At 35.9% G+C, this 27902-nt stretch overlaps 1 protein-coding gene across 1 annotated transcript in view; it reads left to right on the top strand.

Annotated features, from left to right (window-relative positions):
• Nucleotides 1-716: 716 nt before the first annotated feature.
• Nucleotides 717-27902, top strand: part of Tmprss11d (transmembrane serine protease 11D) — a gene marked incomplete at its 5' end in the record, with an annotated part of 47663 nt that continues 20477 nt past the window's right edge. Inside the window, 3 exons of the mRNA XM_013145841.3 lie at nucleotides 717-840; nucleotides 12856-12974; nucleotides 21690-21757. Of these exons, the coding sequence (XP_013001295.2) occupies nucleotides 717-840; nucleotides 12856-12974; nucleotides 21690-21757 (311 nt within the window). The remainder of the gene's footprint in view (nucleotides 841-12855; nucleotides 12975-21689; nucleotides 21758-27902) is intronic.

Here is a 27902-nt window from a genome sequence, read left to right as displayed (position 1 = left end):
GTATGCCTGGGAAGACAACCCTGGGGGAAAATGAGAAGGAACACAATCCTCTAGTCTAAGGACGGTTCTGATACATCTTAGGTCTTGCTGCTCTCCTGTGACCCAGCCCTTTGCCTCTGTCCTTATTGTCATTTAATAGACTGAGACTGTCACATGAGGAGCTCACCTGTCTGCCTCCCCCAGCCTCTGCTCCTTTCCCCTCCTCCACCTTCCTTTCCTGCCATGATCTGTGCAACCCTGGGAAGACAGGCTCTTACCCGGGTAACCAGTCCAGAATCTTAGAAGGTGTAGCACTAAGATAGGATAGAGTTTTGTTTTGTTTTGTTCTGCTTTGTTTCATTTGGTTGCTTGGTTCTTCTGGGGGAGCAGGTATTTATTTTTGGTTTAGTTTTTGTTTTTGTATTTGGTTTTGGTTTTGTATTTTATCCATTGGTAGGAGACAAAGCAATTCCAAGCCACAGGTCAGATTTTCTTAGTTTCCCACTTAACTAATAAATTGTTGATAGTTTTGTGGAAGAAAAACAACAGAAACAACAAGAAAACAAAAAACTTGGGAAAAGATCATCAAAGAGGGGCTTATTCTGTTCAAGATCATCTTCAAACTTTATTTCAACAATTAGAGACATGAACAAGCCAACAGACTGAAGAGGACAGATGACGTCACAGAAACTATGGACTTCTGAGTAAAATGAATCTTTTTTTGTCCTGCTCTTTAAAGGCCAGCAACAGTGTCATCTAACTCGAGATTCCTGAACCCCTGGGTAGTCTTCTTCACTGTGTTCGCGGTGGTGGGGATCCTGGCCATGATTGTAGGACTGCTCATTCACTTTTTAGCTTTTGGTAAGTATCAGAGATTATTGTTGTTACTTTTCAGACCAAATAATGAAATGCACTTCAGATTAAAAATGCAGTCTTCCCTCATTTGTTGTTCTAATTCTTTCTTTCCTCTTTTCTTTCCATCTTTCTTCTTTTTTCCTTCCTTTTCTTTCTTGCTCATTTTCTCTCACTTTCTTGCTCTCTTTCCCTTTGTCTTTTGTTTCTTGTTTTTGAGATAAAATCTTGAAAACACAATTCTCATGCCCAAGCTTGTGGATTACTGAAATTACACCTGTGGCTACTTTTGTTTCTTAATATACGATTATCTTACTTAGAGTTTTCCCTAAAAATATATTCATATTTCCTTTGAAAAATCATTTTTATATTAAAGATAGTAAAAGACAACAAAAGACAGAACAAAGCCAATCAAGACAATGCAGTGAAATTGGTACAGGACTTCAGGGCAGGACATGGGGATAACTGTAATAGTACCTTAGTGTATCTTGTTATCACAATAGTTGTCTATTCAGTCAGGTATAGCAGTCAAACTAAAACCAGAGCATTATAAAATAATAAAAAAGTATTGAATAGAGCAAAACAATTAATCAGAACAGAGCAAAACAGTGAAAACAATATTGGCCTTCAAAGACAAGACTGAAGGAAATCCTCCATACTTGCTATCTTGCATAGGGTCATCCTCCCAGGAGAGGCTCAGACTGCTGGCCCCAGGCTTGCATAATCAGCCAAACAATACAAACATCTAGTTGCTTTATGTTACATTGCTGCTAACAACTCTAGCTGTCCTCGAAATCATCCAGTTGCAGGGGGGGGGGGGTATTGTCACGTGATATTTGATTCTCAGCCCATGCACAGCTAGGCTCATGGGAGACGCTGACTTGTTCTCTCCCTGGTGCAACCGCAGCTCGCTGCTGCCACAGCTGACCTGAAAAATCATTTTATCACTTCTCTTCTTTGCGCCTTTAAAATATACTATACCAAACCTTGTTATCCAGGTTAGAACCATTGTAAATTTTTTTAAAAATCTCTTCCTAATTTTATGATGCTGATATTTGAGTTTGTTTTTTATTTGTTTTTGTTTTTTGCTAGTAGCACAATTGCCTTTTTCAGAAAATAACGATAAAATCGTAATATTGGAAACTCATTTTATCATCTCAAATTTGAATGTAAATATTTGCTAATTCATTCTCTGTTTTCTGAAAACACTCTTACATAAAGCAGAAATTTATAATTATCAATAGACAAATTTTCAGAACAGGTAATATCAAACTTATAGAAAGTTATTTTTTTACTATTTCTACCTTAAATTAAAAACTTTCTTATCTGCACCTGTTTTCAGCATGTAATAATTACATTCATCATTAGGAGTTGATGCTTAGCATATCCGAACTTCTTTTTGATCCTTTCCCACCCTTCCCTCCACTCTCTCTCTATCTCTTGGTTCCCTTTCCTTTTGCCAAAAACCTATGACCCTTCTTCTTATTATTTATTTTTTATTTTGTTCTTTATAGTTTTTTAAATTTTTACTTAAGGAGAAAAAGTAAAAAACCAAAAAAGGGTACAAGTTATACAGAATTTCAGAAAAACAGTAGGAAATCACTAGTTAATGGATTGCATATTGTCATCTTAGAAATAATTGTTCAAGTTACAAAATTAAAGCTTATAAAGTGGACATTCAAACAGTGAGACAGCAAACAGTTCTGTTCAATGATCCAACAAAACTCAGTAATATGGTTATCTATCTTATACACTTAAATATACATGCAGTTATGTCCTTTAGAGTATTTTCTTTTCATCTCTTTTGTACAATGACAATTACACATTTTGGGCTTTATTATTCCCATAGTTCTTATTACTTTTTTTTCAAGAGAGTAAAACCAAATGTGACATAACAGAACAGAGTCAGTCAAATCAAAAGGATGGACATAATGTAAAAACAAAATACAAGGTGATCAACAATGGTTACCATAATGCCTTTTGCTGTCTTAAAAATAATTGCCTATATCATCAGTTATAATAAAATTGAACAAAACAGTAAAGAACAAAACCAATAAAACCAAAACTTTGGAGACATTACAGGACTTCAAAAGAAGATAATAGTCAACCAGAATGGGCATCATAATGAATCTTATTGTCTTCACAGTTTTTGCATATACTTTTGAACTTGGTACTATCAAGCAAAACAGAATAGAGGAAAATCCAAAACAAGATGGTGAAAGCAATACAGGGTTTCAAATCAAGTTAATAGGAAATCAAAGTGGGTTATTATAATATATACTGCTATTTTTATTTATTTTCCCTTAATTAAAAGGATAAAAATGAAAAAGTAAATAATAAAAAAAGGAGATTGAGTTAAAAAAAAAAGGGCATAACAACAAAACAGCACAGGTCAAAACATAACCATTTAAGCAAAATAGTGTTTCACCACAAGATAATCCCGACATAAAAGTAGTTACCATAGTGTCTCTTTCCTTGAAATCTTTGAGTATAACTTCATATACTGTAGCATCAAATATATCAAGACAATGTAAAACCATTCAAGAGAATGGCAGGATTACAGGGTATTTAGAATCAACTAACAGAAAGTAAACAATGGTTTCTGTATTATTCCCTTGTCTATAAAAGTTTTTGTTTATATTATCACATATAAAATCCAATAAGATACAACATGTTAAGACCGATGGAGACAGAAGAACAAAAGCTTGATGGGACTTCAAAACAAGATGATATTAAATCAGCACTAGCTATTATGATGTCTTGTTTTCTCCAAAATAGCTGTTCCTACCATCCAACCTTCTCTGCCTCATTTCTGTTGAGCTCTTTTTCTGTCATTAGTTGTCAGTTTGTCTTCTTCATTTTGCTTTCTGCTCCATTCATTGTGGCCTCTCTGCCACTGTTTCTGGAATCTTGGTATTTTTCTTTTTATAATATCCTGCAGTATTCTCTGTAGAGTTGAATTGGTGGTTGCAAATTCCCCTATTTCCTCTTTATCCTGGAAGCACCTTGTTTTTCCATAAATTTCTAGGGACAGTTTGCAGGATATATCAATCTTGGCTGGAGGTTATTATCTTTCAAAGCTTGTATTATTTGCCCCCACGCTCTTTGTGATTTGATGGTTTGTGCCGAGAAATCTGCTGTAATTCTGGTGGCTGTTCCCTTGTAAGTGATCTGTTTCTTGTTTCTGACGGCTTTTAATATTTTGTTCTTATATTGGATTTCTGGAACTTTGATTATTATATGCCTGGTATAGCTCTGTTTGGGTTGTAGGTGGCTGGGGTCCTGTATGCCTCATACATCTGAGTATCTTTCCCTTTTGGTAAATTAGGGAAATTCTCCTGGATTATTTCTGTGAATAGCTTTTATAGTTCATTTGTTTGTGTCCCTACTTCTTCTTTCATGTTCTGAATTCTTAAGGTATAGATCCTCTTATTATCTTCTATCCTTTGTATTATTGCTGTTTGTTTCCTTGTTATTTTTAAGAAGTTTTTCATTTCATGCTCCCACCTTACAAATCTGTCCTCCAGTTCAGATAATCTATCCTTAGTTTCCTTCAAGCTGTTATGCCAGCTTTCAGTAGAGTTTTTAGTTTCCTGGTAATGTCTTTGAACCTGCTTCACGTATCCTGTGTTTTCTCTATTTTCTCCATCAAACAATTCTCCCCTTTTTTTCTGTTCTCCCATTACACCATCTGTTTTTTATTGGGCAGTGCTTAGCATTTCTCTAATTGTTCTACTTATATCTTGATTTATTTTGTTAAATACTTCTCTTTTGAACTCATCTATGAGGCTCTGAGACTTTAGCTGTTCCAGTGGTAGCACCGGGATTGCATTTCCAGTTGGTTTCTCTCAGCTTAGTTTGTTCTTGGGTTTGCAGGGTATATCTCCCCTTGCTTAGGACTCTTCATACTGCATCATTCCTGGATTCTAAGCTGGCAATCTCAGAGAGCCTCTGTGGCTGCTGTGATCTGTCTGCCATGTTCCCCCTTGTTCTTTATTGTTATTTTGGGTTTCTCATACAAGAGACATTGTGAAATATTTAAGCTTATGTGTTTATTTAATTTCACTTGACATTGCGGCCTCCAGGTGAATGCATTTTCCTATAAATCATTCAACTTTATATTTCTTTATGACAGAATACTATGCTATTATCTATAAATACCATAATTTTTCTTTTGTCTATTGATAGATAGATGGGCTCCTTCCAAGATTTAGCTACTATGAATTGTACTGCTATAAACATAAGCATGTATACATTATTATGGTATTGTCTTTAACCCTTTGAGGAAGGTACCTACAAGGTTGAATATAATTTATGTTTTTTTGTTTTTGAGAAATCTCCATACTAGTTTCCATAATGGTAGTACTAATTTACACTCCTACCAACAATGTAAAAGTTTCCTTTTTCCCCCACAACCTCTCTAGCATTATTTGATTTTTTGATGATGGCCATTCTTTCTGGAGTAAGATGGAATCTCAGTGTTGTAATTTGCATTTCTGTAATGGCCAGTGATGTTGAGCATTCTTTTAGGTATGTATTGACTATTTCTGTCCTTCTACTTCTGAGAAGTTTATATTTATTTCAGTTGCCCATTTTTCAATGGGGTCTTTTACTTTGGGAGTTCTAAGGGTTTTTTTAGTTCTTTATATATTCTAGATATTAGTTGTTTGAGGAATTTCTGGAAAAGTTTTTTTCTCACTGTATAGATTGTTTCTTCACTTGGTTGTTTCCTTTGTTGTGCAGAAGCTTTTGATTTTGGTATTACCCCATTTGTTGGTTCTTCACATTATTTCTGCAATTGGTGTTCGTTCAGAAAGTTCTTGCCTACCTATGCCTTCAAGAGTTGTGCTTATTCTTTCTTCCAGAATATTAAAGGTTCCTACATTAATATTTAGATCTTTGATCTTTTGGATTTTACTATAAGATAATGAGAGATATGGGTCTAGATTCATCTTCACATGTACAGCTAGTTTACACAGCACCAATTCCTAAGAGGCCATCTTTTACCCAGCATATGTTTTTGCTGAGGATTTTTTCTTCATGGTCTGTTCTGTTTCAATGGTGCATACATGTGTTTTGTGCCCATGCAATGCTTTTTTTAACACTGTCATTTTGTAATGGAACTTGAAGTGTAGGATTGTCCTGCCTTCCTCTCTGCTCCTATTCCCCAGGGTGGCTTTTTCTGGGAGTATTCTGGTTCCATATGAATTTTAAAATTCTTTTCTCTAGTTCTGTGAGGAATACTATTGGTCTTTTGATTGGGATTGTATTAAATTTGTATATCAAGTTTGAAAGTATGCTCATTTTGATAAGACTGGTTCTATCACCCAGGAATAAAAGCTAATTTTTCATTTCTGGAATGTACTCTTAAATCTGTTTTCAAAGCACTGTAGTTTTTGTTAATATGAGTATTTGACTTCCCTGGTTAGGTCAATTTCTCAGTCATATATTTTCTTCATGCTATTGTGAATAGTATTGTTTTTCTGGTTTCTTTCTTGATGAGTTCATCACTGGTGTGCAGGAGCATATTTTTGTATGTGCATTTAGTTTGTATCCTGCTACACTATAAATTTGGTCATTAATTCTAGGAATCTTTTGTGTGGGATTTTTTGGGTCTTAGTTGTAGAGGATGTCATCTTCAAATAAGTTTGAGTTCTCTTTTATATATATCATTTATTTCCTTTGCTTTCCTGGTTGCTTTATATAATATTTCAAGTACTGCATTGAAGAGGACTGGTAATAGTAGACATTCTTGTCTTGTTTCTGATTTTAGAAGGTAACAATGTTTTCCCCACTTTTAATATGATGTTGTCTTAGGTTTGTCATTAAAAGCTTTTATCATATTTGGACAAAACCCTTCTATATGTATTTTCTTCAGAATTTTTAAAATCATGAATGGATATTGTCAAAGGCTTTTTTTCATCTGTTGAGATTATTATGCAATTTCATCCTTGCTTCCTTTTGTGTAATGTATTATATTTATTTTTTTATGTTGAGCCATTCTTGCATCCCTAGGGTGAAACCTAGTTGGTCATGATCTTCTTGGTGATTTGTTGTATTCTATATTCCTGTATCACACTGAGGATTTCTGCCCTTATGTGAGTTAAAGGATCGGCTTGTAGATCTCTATTTGAGTTCTGTTTTTGTCTACTTTCCGAATGAGTAACGCTGGCTTCAAGAATGACTTTGGGAGCACTACTTCACTTTCAGTTTCATTAAATTATTTGTGGAGTATTGTAATTAGAGCTTTCCTGAAGTTTTGTAAAATTTAGCGGTGAATTCATCAAGTTTGGGTTTTTCTTTGATGGTAGAATTTTCTATTACTGCTTCAATTTCGTTCCCCGACACTGAATATGTAGATTTTTTGTGTCTTCTCAGGTTTTGGTAAGTCATATATATCTAGGAATCTACTATTACTTATGGATTTCTCAACTCTTAGAGGATAAGTTTTCAAAATATTTAATAATAATATTCTTGATTTCAGTGGTGTCTTTTTTTTCCTTTTTATTTCTAATTGCACTGATTTGGGTCTTTTCATTTTTTAATTGATAAGATTAGTTAAGGTTTTATGTATTTCATTAATTCTTTTGGAGAACCAATTCTTTGATTCATTGCTCCCATATATTGTTCTTAGTATCAATTTCATTAATTTCTGTTCTTATCTTATAATATCCTTCCATTCATTAGCTTTACATTCAGATTGTTTTTCTAGGACCTTGAGGTGCATCATGCATTTATTATCTGAGTTTGCTCTATTCTTTTAATTTTGGTATTCAAAGTTATTAACTTCCTTCTTAGGACTGCTTGTATTGTATCTCGTAGATTTTGGTTTGTTGTATAGGACATATCATTTGAACCTAGGAGCAGACTACTTTCTTCTTGATTTTTTCTATAACTTGTTGATTACTCAATACAATACAGTTTTATTTCCATGTGTTTGCATACTTTTGATGATTTCTTTTGCAATTGATTTCATGTATATCATATGATATACATGGGAAATTTTCAATCCTGTATTTACTTAAATATTCTTTATGGATTAAAATGTGTTGTTTTTGTTGTTTTTTTTTTTTTTTTTTTTTTGGAGAAAGACACTTGTACTACTGAAAAGAATGTTCGTGCTGCTTTTGTTTGGTGGAACACTATAGATATCCATTAAGCCCATTTGTATTAAAGTTGTGGTTCAACTATATTTCTTTGTTGATGCTCCTGAAGCTTCTCTGTTTACTTGTCACAGTGGGTTACTGAAGACCCCCTCCATCTTATATTGAGGTTTATCTAAGCTTTCATGTTTAGTAGTGTTTGTTTTATAAAGTTGAGTGTGTCAGTATTTGGTGTATACATACAACTGTTACCTCTTCCTATTGAATTGTTCCTTTAACTAACATGATCTTTGCACCTTCTTGTAAGTTTTGGATTGAGGTCTACTTTGTCTGAAAATAGGATAGCTGCTCTTGCTTGTTTTGGGCATCATTTTTCTTTGAATATTGTTTTCTCTCCTATGAGTTTTAGTTTATGAGTTTCTCTTTGGATTAGGCATATTTCTTAAATTCAACATAATGTTGAGTTATTATTTTTTTAATCTGTTCTGCCATTCTATGTGTTACTGAAGCATTGAGATGATCCCTCTTTTAACCTTGGGTGTCAGGTATTTGGTGTCAGCAATGAGAAAAATAACTAATTCAATATCCAATTTGTAATAGATAATACTACTGTAACTGATTTGCTTGCTATTCCTAGGCCACATAATTGTTGCTATTTCTCTGTAAGCCAATACTCAAATTATCTGTGTGACATTTTTCAATACTAGAGTACATTCCCAGAAAATTTCATGTTGAACTAGCTGTATTTTGTCTTCCCCTCCCAAATTAACCAAGGGTCTCAGATCATAGACCTGAGGCAAAGGACTATAGCTAGTCGTGCTCAAAGTAATTCACTGAAAAACAACTAAAAGGATCTCTATACTAGTAATAAAGTCTTTGCAATATAAGTATCCACAACCTTAGCACAAAAAAATAGAAACATAAGCAGATAAGGCAAAAAAAGTGCCTCCCAAAACTTCTAACTCCCCAGTCAATAAAGTAGTCATCAAAAGGAAAGGAATAAGCCATACATATGAATTATTAATTAATAAATAGACATGAATAAAAAGCTATATGAGCTTAAAAAGTGAAAGAAAACATTTACGACAGGTTTAGCAAATGATTAGAATCCATGAAATGGTCTCAATCTGAAATACCAGAGATTAAAAATTATATTGAAAATATGAACATCAGAAGTGACCAGTGTGATGACTATGATGCCTTCAAAAGCCAATTACTCAGACACCAGAGAACATAAAACATAACTCCAACAGCTTCTAGATGATGCAAAGAATAATTACCTAAACTGAGTTATCCCTAAATGGAAATAATCCCAACACTCAAGAGGCTGACGCAGGACAATAGTGATGAGTTCAAGGCCAGCCTGAACTACGTACCCAGATCCTTTTTCACACAAACAAACAAACAAGACTAATCTAAGATTAACTGAAATAAGTGAAAAATCAGACTAAAACAAAAATGGCTTTTTAAAACACTGTTCACAGAAATAATGGCAGAAAACTTTCCAACCATAGTGAAAAAAATAAACATACAGATAAGTGAATCAAACAAAGCCCCAAGAAGCCATAACCAAAAAAGACCCTCTCCAAACCAAATTATATGCCAAAGATGAGAAGTCAACCACTGGGACAAAAATTTTAAAAGCTGTTAGACAAAGGCAACAAATCATATATAAGGCTAAACCTATTAGAATTATAACAGATTTCTATTCACAAATTTTAAAGGTCAGGAGGGCTTAGAGTGAAATACCACTTGAAAAAAATTCAACATCATTCATAAGAAAAAACTCTATGTAAATAGATAGAGAACATCTTTATCTCAATCTGATAAAAGATGTCTATGACAACCCAATGGCCAACATCATGTTAAATAGAGAGAAACGAAAAACTTTCCCACTAAAATCAGGAAAAAGCAAAAATGTCTGCTTCACATCCTAGTTTAGTGTAGTTCTCCCAATTAGACAAGAGAAATAAATAAAAGGGATATGAATAGTTCAAATAGAAATTTAAAAATTACTATCTCCAGATGACATGATTCTCCACATAAAAGATCCCAAAAACTCCATGAAAAGACTTTTAGAATCACTAACCAACTTCATCAATATAGTAGGATATAAAGTCAGCACTTAAAAATAAACAGCATTTCTGTATACCAATAATAAACTCAGCAAGAGAGAAATTAGAGAACAATATCTTTTTCAATACTATCAAGAAAAATAAAACACTCAGGAATTAACCTAACCAAGGAAGTCAAAGACCACCACATGTAATACTGAGGTGTTCTAGAAAAAGAGATCAAAAGGAGTATACCAAAAAATGCAAGATATTCCTCACCCTGTTCCTGCATAGGTAGGACCAATGTAGTCAAAATAGTCATATTTCTAAAACTGTTATAAAGATTTAATGCAATCCCAATCAAAATATCAATAGCATTCCTCACAGAGCTAAACAAAGCAATCCTAAAATTCATACAGAATCAAATGAGACCTAGAATAACAAAAACATTTCTGGCCAATAAGGGCGAGGTAGAGGGTATCACAATGCGAAACTTCCAATTATACTACAAAGCTACAGCATGATATTGGGGGAAAAAAGACTTCTGGATCAGAAGAACAAAATAGAGGATACATAAATGACTCCAGGCACATTAGCTACCTTATCTCCAGCAAAGGAGCTAAACATCTTTGCTGCAAGAAAGACAGTCTCTTTAAAAAACGATAATGAAAAAACTGGCTATCCACAAGCCAAAGACTGAACCTAAAACCATGTACTAAACTAAAATAAAAAGATTAAAGATCTAGATATTAAAACAAAAACATCTGCTGGAGGACAAAATAGGCAAAACTCTTGACATAAGCTTAGGCAAAGACTTTTTGAACAGAACTTCAGTTGCCCAAGAAATAATACCAAGCCTCAACAAATAGTATTACATCAAATATAAAAACTTTTGCACAGCAAAGGAAACCACTAGCAAAATGAAGAAAGAATCTATAAAATGGAAAAAAATTTGCCAGCTACTCCTCACACAAAGGGCTAATAGCTAGAATAGATAAAGAATTTAAAATTTACACCCCCTCACACACATATTTAAAGACCCAATGAAAAAAATGAACATCTGAAACGAATAGACACTTCTCAGATGAAGACAAACAAATGGCTAATAAACAGATGAAAAACTGTTCAACATCACTGGCCATTCAAGAAATGCAAAATAAAGTAACACTATGTTTCCATATCACTCTAAAAAGAATGACCATCATCAACAAATCAAATGATAATAAAAAGGAAAAAGGAACACTTCTTCACTGTCGATAAGAATATGAACTGGTAAAAACCACTATGGAAAACAGTATGAAAATTTCCCAAAACTAAAAGTATGAATTCCATTTGACCCTGCTATTCCCCTTCTAGTCATCTTCCCCAAAGAGTTAAAGACATTCTATTATGGTGCATTCACATGTGTATAGTAGCACAATTCATATTAACTAAATGTCAGACAGAGCCTATATGTACACCAACAAATGAATGCATAAAGAGACTGTGGTGTTTATACACAATGGAGTACTACTCTGCTATAAAGAAAGATAAACTTAAGTCAGAATGCATTTACCTCCAGACCATAATGTTAAGTGGAATAAGTCAGACACACAGTGTAAATATCTCATGGTTTTTCTAATATGAGAAACTAAATATATATAAATAAATATATATATAAATATATATATTTATATATTTATAAATATATAAATTATATATATTTATAAATATATAAATATATATTTTTTTATATATAAATAAAGTACAAAATAAAGGACAGACAATAGGGTAAATAAAATACAAAATAAGTTATTGTAATCCAGCATGACCAATATATCTGAAGGTGTACCTTGATTTAGCATAATTGTCTTATGTGTTTATATGGTTTTTGGCATGTTAGTCTGGCTTTTAATCTGTGTTTATGATAATTAACTTGATAAAAACTTACAAAATAAATAAATGAATCTGATGCTGGTCAAAAAGTGACCAGGCCTACTTCATGTCTCCACCATGAACATCAGTGGTGAGCCTCTGCACGGAGTAGCCAGTCCTGTCCTTGTGCAAGGTATTTCTCTTCATAAACCGTGTATGTTAAAAAAGGCAGGTTTTTCCTGAAGTTCTGCCAGGGTCATGCCCCTATTCATGATGTTTGGAGTTGTGTATGGCAGGTATATTTTACAGACTTTTCTCACATTACACATCTGAATACATATTCGAAAAGATCCCTTCATAAGGAAATAACTCACAATGGGCAAAGCAGATTAGATAATCTGGCAAGGTTACTTTGCAGTTTATAATAGAAAAGCTAACATAAAAACACAAATTCTTCTATAAAGAATATTGATTAAGGTAATTGTATTTGTGATACTTGTGGCACATAACGAGGGCATTCATCATGTGTAGCTGGTGCCCGGCAGGCACAGCATGTCCTCACCCTTCCCATGTCCCTACCCCACCATCCACTCCTGCTTCTTCCAACTCTGTCCATTTTCAGTAAAATCATGTTTAAAACTACTCAGAGGTACTTGAATTCTTCTTTGATGATAAATGAATAATGGCATATTATCGACACTCATGTGTTTCTTGAATCAACAACAAATCTCCTTAAGCTATTATGAAAATGCAAGCAATAGCACTTTGGAATAGTTTTAACATCTCAAGTAATAATGCTATGTTCAATTTCACACAGGTTTGAGAGTACTATGTTTGCCAATGTTTTGAAAAACTGAAAGAAAAATAATTTTATTATAGTCACATTTATATGAAATGTAGATTTTTCTTTTCTTTCTCATAAGAAAACCAGTTTTAACTGTATAACTTTCTATAATACTGAAAAAATTTAACTACTTCCTCATGTGAGACTGACCCCACTTTTTGTTTTCCAGATCAAAAATCTTGCTTTTACCACAGTGATGTTCAAATAATGAATGTTGAATACAATGATCAGTTAAGCTCACCCGGTACACAAGAATACAGGATTTTGAGTGAAAGGATTGAATCTATGGTATGTTAATGCTTGTCTTTCTTCTTTATTCCATTAAAAATAAATACCATAATAAACCTAATGTTTTATAATGTATTTTCAATTGCTAGATGCTCTTTGTCTTTTCTTTCTTTGAGTGGTAAAAGGTGTTTCTCTACACTTTCTCTAGGTAGTTTCTTAAAGTACTGGTTCTTATTGACATGTTTTTGTAATGAGTGGAAAGTGCGAGGCAGGCCATAAATAAATACATATTTGATTTAATTTCTGCAAAGCCTGGATACTTGGCATGTGTGCTAAGTACTGAGATTGTCTTTTAAATCCCTTTAATTTTGCCCCTTTATTCTTTCCTTATCCAGCAAAACACAGGAAGTAGTGTTAAAGGACATCATTACCATAGAGCATAGTTTTCACAGTATCACATTTTGTCTCAATGATAAGCCTAAAAGGAAAAAATGCGAAGCAAGCTTTGGTGCTCACTCAGAGAGGCCACAGGCTGCCAGCTAGGTCCTCCTCTGTCACTGGCCATCAAGCCTGCAGATCAGAGATGTCCAGACTCAGACTTTCTTCCTTTCCTCACTTTTTTAAGAGTCCTAAAAATATAAATTAGTCTACTATAGAGGATTAAACAAGTCTACAAGATTTACAATGTAAAAATACACAGGGAGTATGAGTTCACGATAAGGGGGTGAATATAGTGGGTTAATTATGCTCAATATGGAGATCACAGACAGCTTTCTCATAAAAGACGACTTTTCAGGTTGGTCTTGAGAATAAATCAGACAAACAATGGCTAAAACTTGAGCCAATGCATAGACGTAAGAAAGCGCTTCGTTAGCAAGTTTGGATCTTATTTTTGGGTAGCAACTCTTGAGCTGTAAGTAACATCCTGAAAACAGGACCTGACATATCCATGTTCAGAACTGCATAAATTAAAGAAAGAACGTGAACACAGAAAGACTAATTCTAAGTTCATTACAGTGCTGTAGAGAACAAGCACAAAGATAACTCCCTAAACTAAAGAATACTTTAGGAACTGTAAAAATGCAGATAAAACTTCATCTTGGACTGATCATTCTTAGAAACTACTTTGTCCACCCAGTCTGTTCTGAGAAATGCACAGGAATGTTTAGTTATATCATTTTTACTGTGAAATCCCATAATTTGGAGTTCAAACCAACAGACAAACCTAAATTTCTTCACACTACGCACCAAGATACAAGCCTGTAGGAGAGCTCTACCACTAAACTACATTCCTAACCTTCTTTTTTAGGTTTGTTTTATTGTTCTTGTTTTGCTTTGTTGTCTTTTGGAGACAGGGTTTTGTTATGCAGTTCAGGCTGGCCTTGAACTTATTTCATAGCCCAAGTTGGTCTGAAACTCACAGCGATCCTCTTGCCACTGTCTCCCAAGTGCTCGAGTTCCAGGCATGCACCATCAGGCCTGGCTTAGTTTTTAGGTTAGAATTATAATTGTATTCCACATTCCTGATGATCCTGCTTTTTCATACATTCCTGCATCTTTGAGAGATTATATTCTTAGGACATAGTCCTAGAAGGAAAATTACCATATCAGGGGTTCTATTTATTTTTAACTTCACTCTCAAGATTTTTCTAATCTAATTTAAAATATAAAAATGTATTTTAGAAGCAGCTTAAATTTATGGAAAATTTCTTAGATTATTCTAGAAATTTGTTATTGTTAATAAACTGGTGTTGCTAAACCGTTACTAATTAAACTCTCAGATTTAGGTTTTCTTGGTTTTTACCTTGTATCTTTTCCTGCTCCAGACTTTCATGCAGAATATATTACATGTATTTGTCATGTTTCCTTAGGCTAATGCTGCAGATGATGACACTTTCTCAGACTTTCCTTGTTTTTGATAAAATTGACAGCTTTGACAAGCGGTCTTACCTACTTTTAGTGGTCTACCTACTTTTAAATCGAATTTAAATATTTATTTTAATTTCTGGGTTGCACTCCAGAAATACCTGTTAATATTACCATCGGCAGATATAAATCTACATGAGTGTGCTTATTTCCCCTTCAGCGTTAACACTAGACATTGTAAAAAGTTTCAGTTGTTAAATCAACACGTGAGTAATGATACCTCATTATTATTATGGTTTGCACGTCTTAATTACCAATGAGATTTAATCTGCTTCTATATACTAATAGTTTATTTTTATGATTTCATTTGTGACTTGCTGGTCACAATCTTCCTGTTTTTTCAGTTGGGGCCCTTATAAATGTTTGTTTATACACTGAATTTGTCTGCTACCCATGGTGCACATTTCCCTATTCAGTGAGTTAGCTTTTAATACTGATTATAATGTAGAGATTTTATGCCAAATAGAAGATTTACTTTGTTTTGTTTTGCTTTACTTTGCTTCCTTTTTGTTTTTTTTTTTTTGTTTTTGTTTTTTGTTTGTTTGTTTTAACACAAGACCTCGCTATGCAGCCCAGGCTGGCCTTGAACTCATGGCGATTCTCCTGCCTCAGCTTTTCAAGTGCTGGCATTACAGGTGTGTGTCAACACACCTGGCTTGAGTTACTTTTTATGTGGCCTAAGTTACAAATTCCTTTTAGAGTACTCATTTCTATGCCAAATTACGAATGTCTTTCTTGATGGCCACGGTGGCACACGCCTATAACACAAGCGATCGGGAGGCTGAAGCAGGAGAATCACCGGAGTTTGAGGCAGCCTGAACTACATAATGAGACCTCATCTCACAAAAGAAGACAAACAGACAAAAATTGAGGAAAGTTTTTCCCTACCTTAAATATCGTTAGATGTTCACTCACGGTTTCTATCTTTACATTTCCAGTCATTACACTTTTATTTCTAATTCATCTAGAATTTTTGATATATGTATTGAAACTTTCGCTCCATGCTAGCTAGATGACAGTCTCAAAACAGTGTATAACTCAGGTACCCATCGCCTTTGCCATTTGCTAAGTGCCTCCTTTTCCGTTCCTGTACTCCAATCGATACTTCACAGATTAATTTCTGCAGTAGCACCAGAATTTTTAGAGAATTGTTGTTTGATAATATAGTTAATATTTCCAGATTTCCCTTGAAATTTTTCCTTAATGTTATATATCTATCCTTCTGTACAAGGATAGGCGTTTAAGGGCCGGAGTTTAAGTTCAGCGGCACAAGCGCTTGTCTGACAAGCACAAAGTCGGGAGTTTGATCCCTGGTACCATAAATAAATAAACAAACAAACAAACATTCAAGACATTTGAACATGTGGAACCTCACATGAAAAATCATACAGTGCGTGACTGATTACAAAGCACTTTCACATGCATCGCCTGCTTCACAGAGGCCGTATCAATGATTACTGCATCTGTGCAGACGGATGGATGGAAACTGTGAGGTGAAGAGACATGTTCAAGGGTCTCCTTGTGCAGGACAGGAGCAGCCACAGCTTCCTGGCTGCAGGCATCACGCCATTGTCCAGAGATCTCAGGCAGTGCCTTTACCGTGGGCACTGGAAACCGTGGTAACCCTGGGCGAGCGGTTGTCTCGGAACTTTCTTTTACGTTGTCACTTTTTTGTTCAGAGCCTCAGTTTATCAGTAAAATAAAGTAGCTGGAGTAGATGGATTTTATTGTACATTCTCACTTAAAGAGGTTAAGTTTTGTGATTTTCCCGAGATTCTCATGCACCGGTTCACCCACGTTTTCCCCCTACCGCCCTGGCCAGTCCCTGTTCCTGGCCTGATGCTCCCCTGTGGTACGCTGCCAACAAAGGCTGAAATTCCTCGAGGCTTTGCCATGTGCCTCCTTCCCTTCTTGTGCTGTGTTCTCCTTCTTGAGGATATCTGTGTCCAGTACTTCAGCACTCCTTATGTGTCGATGACACACTCCTTCTCCAGCACACGCCATACCTCTACACTGCAGAGCCCTTCACTTCATTGTCAGCTTGACGTCTCCGTGTGGCCACTTGGAGACACTTCAGACACATTATGACTCAACATGGGACTCACGATGTTCCCACACCACGCTCGCTTCCTGCCCGTAGCCCTCTCCATATTCACGATGATGCTGTTTATTCAGTTCTCCACGCCAGAAAGCTGGAATTCATCCCTGCTCTGCCAAATTCCTCATCCATTACCAATCCTTGCACAGTTTATCCCTCAGTTTCCCTCAAATCCACCCATCTGCTGCTGTCAGGCCTGTCCAAGCCACACTGAAATAGCCTCAAACTGATGCATCCATAGCTATCATTTCTTCCATGAAGCTGCTATGCATGTGTGGCAAGAGAACTTGCAAATCTGATTATGTTTCCTCTTGCCTAACATACTTTTGGGTTTCCTGTTACTTGTAATGAAACCCAAATGCTTCACACCCACCGTCCTGTACCTCATTTTCCACTTCCGGCCCCTAACAGCCTCACATGCAGCTGCACTGGCCTCTCTCATCCTTGCTCACCACCTGGCTCTTCCCTCCTCAGGAGCCACAGAGGAGAATTTTTCTTCCTCTTCAGCTCACAAACTCTGATTCTCCCTGATTATTTCACCTCAATAAACACCTCCTCTGAGCTGTGTCCAGCATCCATTGACCAGATCAAATCCTTACGGGACCATAAAGTATTTACAGATTTAGTCAGTTTCAGATGACTGTTTTAATATCTGTCTCCCACCACTAGATGTAAGCCCCACACTTGCAGGGACTCTGTTTTGTCTCACCCTTGTATTCTGATACAAGACACAAAGGGAGTAACATGTGCATAAATAAAAGAGGACACAGAAAGAAAGTCAGTAAATAGCAATTAATCTTACCACATCATTTACCCCATCAGGGCTTTGAGGTAAAATTCATTTCAGGTATATCTATCTAACATATATTGACTATTCTCTAATGCCTCAAAGACAACTCAGTACATGCTCGAAATTTGAAATGTCTGTCAAGTGAATGAACAGCTATGTATTCCGTAGAGTCCTATACTAAGTCCTAGAGACGCATTACAAAGTCCTGGTCCTGGCCACTGTGAGCTCACAGCAGTCTGAGAGTAGGCTGTACACCCTGGCATCCCAGAAAGAACAAGCAGTTCACTGAGCAGTAATACAGGAAAGTACTCCAAGGTCTCCTGCATGAATTTTTCACACACAAAATAATTTAAGAAACAGAAAAATTAAAGTTAAACTTAGCCTCTTTAGTTGTCAACACACAGATTGACCTGCTTGGTCTTATGTCAGAAAACCATGCACAGTGTGTAAGACAGTGACCTGAGGGAACCAAGCCATAGCACAGCCATATCCACTGGGCTTCGGGGCCGGCCCTTTGTTTTGTTTTTTTGTACCGGGGATCAAACTCATAACCTCATGCTTTCCAGGCAGGTGCCTAACTCCCCAGCCCTAGGGCTGGCCCTTTTATCCAACCCTGAAAGTCAACTAAATCCTTCAGAACCGGCTAGGGCTGGGGAGGAATGCTGCAAAAACAAACATATAGGCCAGCAATTTGAAAATGACAGTAGTATGCGTATATAATAGTGAGCAAGTCATTGCATGGAAACATAATAAGAAAATGGTCACCTCACCTTCTCTCACACCCATATCACTAGATAAAGCAACGCCAACCAGTGATGGAGTTCTCAGAAGATAATAAATCCTGTACCCCTGTCATGCTTGCACACACATGCATGCACACACACAGTATATATGTTCCTTCAGGGGATAAGTGTGAGAAATCGATAGCTTTTGAAATTAAATACTATGGAAAGAAAACTTTACAAATATGTTTAGCCACGTATCTGTCATTAGTTGATCACATGTTCATTTGTTTTATTGAAAACGATGGAAAGTATGTTATTTATAAAAGTCTTAGATCTGATTCCGGGTGCCAAAAATAAGTCTTAGACCTGCATCAAATTATTATATTTGATAGGAATTAACTATCATGTTCAGTAGATTTTGAACACAGTTCTTTAATATATATTTAATATATATATAAAACATACATATATATCACTTTGCATTTGGTTTGCAAGCACAGCAAATTGACATGAGATAAAATGAAAAGCCTCTTGCTGAATTTCCACAAAATCTTGACAACTTAGTACTATGATTTAAGTTCTACCGATGATAAATTTTTGAAATTGCATAGTTATCTGAAAACACTTTCAACACTTACAATTAAATATTGAAATTAAGCCCAGAATCAGGCTTTTGAATCATGTTATGACATGTTTTGAATCAGGTTATGAATTTATAATTTTAAAAATTATAAATTCTACACAGTAAGATTTTAACCCTGAAAATATTATTAAAATATATAATAAAATCACTTTGTTTTATAATTTAGCTTTTCCTAATTGTGTATAAGTTTTATAATGTGTATTGTTAGTACATTAGAGTTATATGTATATAATTTATTAATATATATATTGTATATTTTCCTACTCATGTATAAAATGTTTTACCCATAGGACTACATAGTCAAAGATATTTGGATTCTAGTGCAGTAATAGATCATACTGCCACATATCTTATTTCTTTTCCTTGAAAACTACTTTTCCAGATTTTCTGGTCAAACTAAGTAGAAACAAGCCATAAAGTGGTAGAAAATAAAATCACAAAAACATTATTCTTATGATTCCACTCATAAATTATGTGAGAAATTAAAATATTAAATAATAAAACACTAAAGGAGATTATTTATCTGATATATTTAGAAACAATAGGATCTTTCCCTTGTAAAGATGAAAATATGAGCCAATTGTAGACATTAAACATATAATAAGTAATAAATATTCACCACTTACCATTTATATGACTTGTTCCATTAATATATTTAATGATACACACTTTGTTAGAACTTAAACAGTCCATAATTCATTTCAGTATATATCAATAGTGGATTTTCCTGTGGAGAATTATAAATTACCCTAGAAGATTAAAAAACAGTATTGTCGCCTTCAATTAGGAAAAAAAATATTAAATAGCTTTCTTTTTGTTGTTGTTTCTTTGGTGTTTACCTACAATAATAAATATTCAACAACACAAGTTACAGAGTCAAATAGATGTGACAGTAAACTCATTTTAACAGATTAATAATTTTGGAAGGTGGGAAAATACAGAAAAGAAACCAAGAGGAAAAAAGGGTACATGATTCATCAGTGTTCTCACAGCAAACTGAATACCCTGCATACATGCAGCCTGGCACCTTGCCCACTACCAGTGGGTACAATCTTTCAGCATCTGATCACTGCATAAGTTCTGAAGAAAACCAATAACAATATTTCCCCCTGCTCTGTGAGATAAAGAATTTCTCCCTTAGGTTCCATCTTTTTGGTTTGTATATGTACATCAGCCAATTGCTTTTCCATGTCGCTTATGATTGTAGTCTTCATCAAGTAACTCATAACATTTCCACATAATGGACACTTCAGAATTGAAAAGGATCTTTTATACTTTGGTCCAGGGCGCCATGCCAGGGTAATGTTCAACTAAGAATTAAAATATAATGACAGGAAATAATTACCCAAAATTGAGCAATTACTTCAGTTTTATTTAGGTTTCTGTTGCATCCATTAAAGACATAAAATTAAAGCTAAATCCTTTATTAAACTATTTCTTATGATATTCTATAGTAATAAAGATACCCTTCTCCACAGTGTAACTGAAATATAGTTCACCAAATTGAGCAGTGGCTAACTCCAGATTGTAGAATTTAAAGTGATTTTTGCTTTCTTCTTACCACTTGCTAGTATTTCTTGCACTTTAAAAAAGGAACATGAATTAACTTAACAAATTCCATAGCTTCATAATTTTTTTAAAAAATTTATGACCTCTAGGAAAATAGAAAATTATTTTCCCAACAACCCATTGGTCTGGTATCTACCAATCAAAAAACAGATATCAAAAAAATAAGATATATTGTAGGATAACATATGATAGTTTGCATGTACCTTCCAGTATCAAATGAGTTGACTTCAATCTTGGCTAAATGTAAAATTCAGCATTCCACTTAATTCCCCATTTTAACCTTTTTACATCAGCATGCATGTGAGTGCCCCCTCACAGCGTATGCGAGCATATACTCCACTCTCCACTCTAAATCCACAGTACACCTGCACCTGCACCTCAGAACCCTGACAGGCACGAAGCCTCTCTGCTGATGGAGCAGAACTTTCTGCTCCTAGGTGCCCATCATTGCTGGCACTAAGCAGTGATTCAGGGAGACTGTTATGGTTGGGTCAAGAAATCACCAACTAATGCTCAAAGTAACCTCTGGCATTCAGCAATGGATCAGAAATGACACAGAAAAGACTGCTGTTTCTTTCATTTTCCTCTTGCCTTTAAGCTTCCATTGCTAGTCATTTCGTGCTGCTTTTATGTGGGCTTAGCTATTAAAAAGCAGTTGGGAATCGCACACTGAGCTGTTGAGTGGTTTCCGTACTGTTGATTTGGCTCTCACCACAACACCACACAGCAGCCGACAAGTCACATGACACAGCTCTCAGAGAGCAGGACAAGGGGGCAGGCAGAAGGACTTTTACTGAAAATGCCCCTGCTCAGTGTCATCTCTGCTTGATAGATAAAGAAACAGACCCCACATGAAAAGGTTGTGCTCCCCACCTGAAGCAATCCCACACTGCTGTGATGGAATCGAGTTGCACTCAACAGAAAACTTAGGTCTCTACTCATTAATAGAAGTCCCATGTTGCAAGGTTGGGAGAAAGGAAAGGAAGAACTAATCACAAAAACATTTTCTCCTTTCTCTCTACAGATCACTAATGCATTCCAGCAGTCCAATTTAAGAAATCAGTTTATCAGAGCCCATGTTGTAAGACTGAGGTGAGTGAAATGATTTCTAAAACTATGGGAACTCAGATGCCGCTGGGCGCCTGGCCTTTGGTCGGCAGCATGGATTATGGATGACATGCTCACCCTCTTTGAGATAATATGGGAGTGAAGTCCTGAGCAGCCTGAAAAACAGTGTCCCAGACATGCTGTATGATTACCTAGCTACTAATTAAGTGACCATCTGGCTTCAATTATTAATGGGGAAAGGAAGAAAAACTGGAGTCCAGGCACAATGACCGTGCCGTCCTACCTTGTAAACCCCATGCTTTCCACTTGCAATGCAACCTGTAAGCAGCGCCTCTGGAATTGTGTAAGGTTTTGGCCCTGTGCCTGTTCAGCCAAGAACAGAACACTATAGCCAACATCAGCAGTGGCTTTTTGGTTTCATCTGCCTGGAATGCTACAATAAAAGGACGCTCTAGCCAAATCTATGTCACGCTTGTCACGGGCTAATGACAGGAGGAGTAGCAGCATGTATGCTACTTATTTACCATCCCTGCCTTAGTTAAATATGCATCTGTCCATGGGATGTGATGAAACAGGCCCTCCTGATCAAAATAGTCACAGTGACTGACCCTCCCACAAGACTTAAGTGCCCGCATTGCTCAATCCTTCAAATAATACACAGAACGTCTTTGGTTGGGAGAGCAATTATACTAATTCTTTCTCAAGTACTGACATCACAAAAATTGAGCATAGCAGGCTGGTCAAACAAGTTTTAATGTGGATTTAAAGGAGCTGGAAGAGTCTATGGGAAGGAAATTTTCCAAAACACATTTCAGTGAGTTCCTATCACCTTTAGGACTTTTGTGTCAAGCCTTCTATAGTATCTACAAATGCTCAGTGGTTCAAAACCCCAGAATTTGTGTCACCTAAAGAAGCCACATGCATTTTTTTGTTCACTTACCATTTTCCAGTCTGGCCTCTGACCACACCACAAAATTCAAACTGCTCTTGGCAAGTTCAACAGTGACACTCAAATCACAAAACTCAAGGAAACCATGCTGCCTCTTCAGATAGTGTGTGCCACTTTGGATCTGTCCTTGGACCCAGTGTCTTCTCAGTTTGTATTTTCTCTTCACCATCAGTATGCTGTGTGGAGTCAAAGCTGTATCTCTGGGACAGTCTTTTTTTCTCTAGACACGTATATGTCATACCATTTACTTAACATCACTCCTGGATATCTCGTTGACAGCTCGACTTTAATATCCAGACCTGAACCTACCCTCTCCCCTACCAAATATGCCACTCTACTGGCATTGCCAGTCTCAGCCAGAAACATCACCGTCAACCTGGTTGCTATAGAAAGAAATCCTCACAATTATATCTAATAATTATCTTCCTGCCACCTTCTTGCTGCTCTTGAAGCACAAGGCCATCACCTGTGTCTCTTCTGGACAACAGTCATGAGCCTCTGCCTCAGTTTCATTCTGTCTCACACTCTGCATGAGCACAGAAAAGGAGGTTAAGCAAAAACCCAAACGTACTATTAATTTTGTTAAAAATATTATAATGTCAACTCTTTACCCTTATGTGTGACAGTTCAGATAGATAGATAGATAGATAGGAAGGTAGATAGGAAGGTAGATAGACAGATATACATATATATAATTTTTACTAAAGATATATGTATTCTTGATATAGGTATAATGCATATGTAGGCATATGTGTATATTTGTTCATGATACATGTACAAATGAAATATAAAGATGTAGATATGCATAGGATATATATAAGATATATAGGAGATACATATATTAATAGTGTGTGTCAAAGTATATTAAACCTTCCTTCATCCCTTTTCATCCTTCCATGTCCATCTCTACAGTTATTGGTCACCAATTTCTATCTCATTCTTTATTCACTGGCCCCAACACACTTCTTTTAGTTCTCCATCTTGAACTTCAAGGCTTTGTATAGTTTATTCCCCCACTGAAACATATTCACATATTCTCTCTTTCAATCACTTTCTCTCTTTCAACCTCTCTCTCTCTCTTTCTCTCTTTCTCTCTGTCTCACACATGCACACACACACATACTTTTCCCTCTTTATTGTAGGTTTCAAACTATAGCACATTATTAAGATACAATAGTATCATAATATCAGGAATTGATTACCATCTACAAAAGGAGAGGAAGGAGCTTCTAGCATCAGTTGGAAGTGAGGAGGTCAGCACAGGTCAAGCAGTGACCAGAGGGAGAGCTAGGAGCCTCTGTGAGGCTGCTGCATGGAGCACTGAGTGAGGAGAGTAAGCCAGGTGTAGGACTGACTGGGCTGGGTAATTTTAGAGGGCTCTGGAACCAGGGACTGCCCCCAGGTGATCATTAAAGGGGCTGGATAGTGGCTTAGATTTTGAAAGCCCAGTCAAGGAAGTGTTTGGGGCATGGATTCTGGCTTAGCTGGTTTTTGGTTAAAATGCATGTTCAAAAGTAAGTTCTTTACTAGTGGTGGGAACTGGATAGAGAAGAAGAGAAGGCCCCACAATGGCAAGGATTCAGAACACACAAAATAAGTGTCACAATTCACACATCTTCAACTAGTCATTTCTTACTCATGTTCCAGTTCTCAGAAGAAATGACCCTTCCCTGTCACTCCTGCCAGACATTTTGAGCACAGAGAAAGGGAGAGGCCATAATAAACAGACCACCTGGCTTTATACCAATCCAGATTAGTCAAATATATGTTTTGCCATATTTTAAACTGTTTTGAGAAATCAAAACTTACAAAAATGGTTTAAATCTCCACTGTGCTCTATCCTAATGCCATTCTCCTCTTACCACTAACTTTTATTTATCCAGTGACTACTTCATAAGCACTTGCTGTATGCCAGATACTACATGTAATTCTAAGTATAGAGCTGCTGTTAAGCGCAGAACAAAAATGAATACCAATTTTGATAAGCGATGTGTTCCAGTAAGGGAAGCCACATGATAAACAACAAAAACCATTGTCAGAAGCATATCTGCAGGATAAGGAGCTAGAAACACAGAGTTAGGATTCTTCATATGAGAACAATGCAAGGATTCTCCCATGATTGAACAGAGAAATGAAGAAGACAAAAGTAAGCATTGCAAATAGAGGAGGGAAGAGCATTGCAGGTAGAAACCAGCAGGTTCTCCATACAGGAATCCACATGTGGCCTTAACAGACAGGAAGGATGCCTGTGCAATTGGAGCAGAATAAACAGCTGAAATGTATAGGGCATAGTCATAGAGATCTCATGAAAGGTAAGATCACGCAGGTATTTTAGGCCAAGGCAAAGAACTCTGGGGTTTGCACTGGATGACATGGAAGCCACTAGATAGCGGTGACATGGTCCAATTTAAGATTCCAAAGGCCTAGTGCACAACTGTGTGGAGCATAAATTGGAAGGGCGAGAGCCCTCAAAGCATGAAACCTCTCACAAGGAACTCCAGGAAGTACAATCCACACTTTGGCCTCCTTTACTAGGATGATATTAATAGTGGCAAAATAAATGAGATTCCACATAAGCTTTTAAGACAGCTTTGACAAGACTGATGTTGAATGTGAAAGAAGAGAATTCCTGGGTGATTTTCTCTTGTATTATCCTATACATTCCTATTATAAACACATCTAAATCCTCCATATAAAATTGTTCGGAAAATTTTCCAATTCTGCATAAATAACACTATACAGCATCTTGCTGCAACCTTATTCAAATCATTTTATGTGAATTGACATTAATACAGCTAAGCCTCACTGGCTTAACTCTTGCATATTCCTTCATTTATCACCGTACTGGACAAATACACTGCAGTTTATTCATCCACAGCATCTGATGAATATTAACTTTTTGACTTTCTAAAAATCCCACAATGGCATTATTTACATATGCCCACATGAAAATGTTTATCTAAAAGTACAGTTTCCAGATGCTGAGGTTCAAGGGTCTTCAATTTTACTAGATGTTGATTAAGGGCCCACAAACATTGTTGCAGAAATCTGCACCTTAACTAGCAGTGTAGGAGAGACCTCTCACTGATATTATGACATAGTCAGGCTTCAATTAAATTTTTACTAACCCAGTGTGTGAAAAATGATATTCTCCAGCTTTACTTCTACAAAAACATACAGGCTTTAGATTCAAACCACTCGTGAAAATCCTAGTGCTGACTCACCAGCTGCATGACCACTGGCAAGTTATTTACTTCCTATAGATACCAGTCATTTGCCCATTTTCTGAGCTCCAAATGTTTAAAGTATTTATTCTCCCATATTTTTGTTAAAGTTTTAAATTTTTGATATTCATATCCAGGTTTTAAATTTTGTTTATAGTATGATGAAAAGATTTAATTTTTCCACACAGGCAATGTTCCTTTCTATTTATGATAGCTCTTCTGTGTAACATTGATTATAGAGGATTATGAGTCTATTTCTGGATAATAAATTCTGTTCCTTCCTATTAAGTTTAATAATTATATTGTTCTCTCAAAATCTACCATTATGGAGTTGTCTGTTCCTCTCTGCTTAATATACTTTCAGGAAATACTATTAAATTACATAAATGTTTAGAACTATAATAATTTCCTCATCCAGACCTTTTTTTTTTTTTTTTTTTTTTTTTGGTCTTTTTGAGACAGGGTTTCACTATACGTTTCAGCTTGGCCTTGAGCTCACTTTGTAACCCACACTGGTCTTGAACTTTTAACGATCTTTCTGCCTCAGCCTCCTGGGCACTGGTATTACAGGCATGTGCCCCCATACCTGGCTTACCCAAACTTTTTTTTTAACCTCTCTTTATTTCTAATTAATATTTTTTCATCTTAAAATTTTATGTCTGGCAATACTGTAACTGCACTGGCTTTCTTATAAGTATTGTTTGTTTAATGTATCTCTACTCACTTATTTTCAAAATGTGGGTGTCTTCCTGTTAGATATTTCTTCTACCCTGAGCAGACAGCTAGGTTAATGGTGTTTAGTGCGTACCAACCAGGTTTCCTTTAACCAGCAAGCCGAGGTGGCTTATACTTGCTGCCAGCCGGGTTACATTTGGATGGATTTCTTCATCTTCTTTGGTGTTCTCTATTTGGCACTTTTCGATTGTCTTGCCTTCATCTGCATAACTCAGCTTCCTCCTTTTGCTTGTTTACCAGCTTAGAAGTCATCTGTTCTGTCTTTTTTAGTGGTTACCATTAGAATGTGAACAAGGAGAGCAGACTTAATCCCTCACACTTGTTGCAAATAATATAGAGCCCTTGTAACAATATTCCATGCTGTCTTAACAATGCTTTAGGTGCACTTTATTTTTAATGCCTCCAAATTAGTCATTATAATTACCCCTAACTGCCTATGCCTGTCTAGATTACCTAATTTGGTTATATTGTGTTTCCTATTGTTATACCCCAAATTATTCCTGTGTTCAATTTCCTTCTTACTGAAGAATAGCCTTCATAAATTTTTTCACAGCAGTCAATGAATGATAAACTCTCGTTTGGTTTTTTAATCTAACAAATGACCTTATTCTAGCCTCATTCCCAGTAGTTTTGTGCATGTATAAAATTCTAAGTTAATAGCTGTTTCTATTTCAACACCCTGAAGATATAATTACATACTGCCTTCCACTGCTGCTGTTAAGAAATCTGTCAACATGTTCTTTGGAAGCGAGTCTTTTCTCTATTATTTGAGAAATCTTCTCATCTTTGGAGCTCAAAGTTTTGTTATATCTGAAGCAAATTCAAAGAATACATTTAATATTTAAATCTTTTTTAATGTATTACAGTAAAAGATATGAACACACACCTTTGTTCTCATGACTTTCTGATGCAGGTCTGAGAGGCATCTTTGTGTGTGGCTAGTTGAGTTGGAATGGCCGACTTGATGTCCTGAATCAGTAAACAAATTTACCTTTCGTGGTCATTTTGCTTTTGGGAAGCAGTGGAAGTTGCAGAGTGCCACATACACTGAACAAGGCGCTGGTCTTTCCATTAGCTCTCGGCAGCAGAGTCCCCCACACATTTTATTATAACTCATAAAGACAAGAAGGTGGAAAGAATGATGGGATAAGTACGTGCATGGCAGGGAGTAGTACTTCAAGGAGAATTAATGGAAATATATTTTTTTAATTTTCACATTCATTGTGTAGTCTAGCGTATCTCTTTTTTTGTATGAATTTTC

This window comes from Cavia porcellus, unplaced genomic scaffold (assembly GCF_034190915.1).
Source record: "Cavia porcellus strain 051 isolate PalLab524CR breed Dunkin Hartley unplaced genomic scaffold, mCavPor4.1 scaffold_30, whole genome shotgun sequence".
NCBI lineage: Eukaryota > Metazoa > Chordata > Mammalia > Rodentia > Caviidae > Cavia > Cavia porcellus.
Note: the sequence above shows the minus strand (reverse complement) of the source record. Positions and strands in the feature narration are given on the sequence as shown.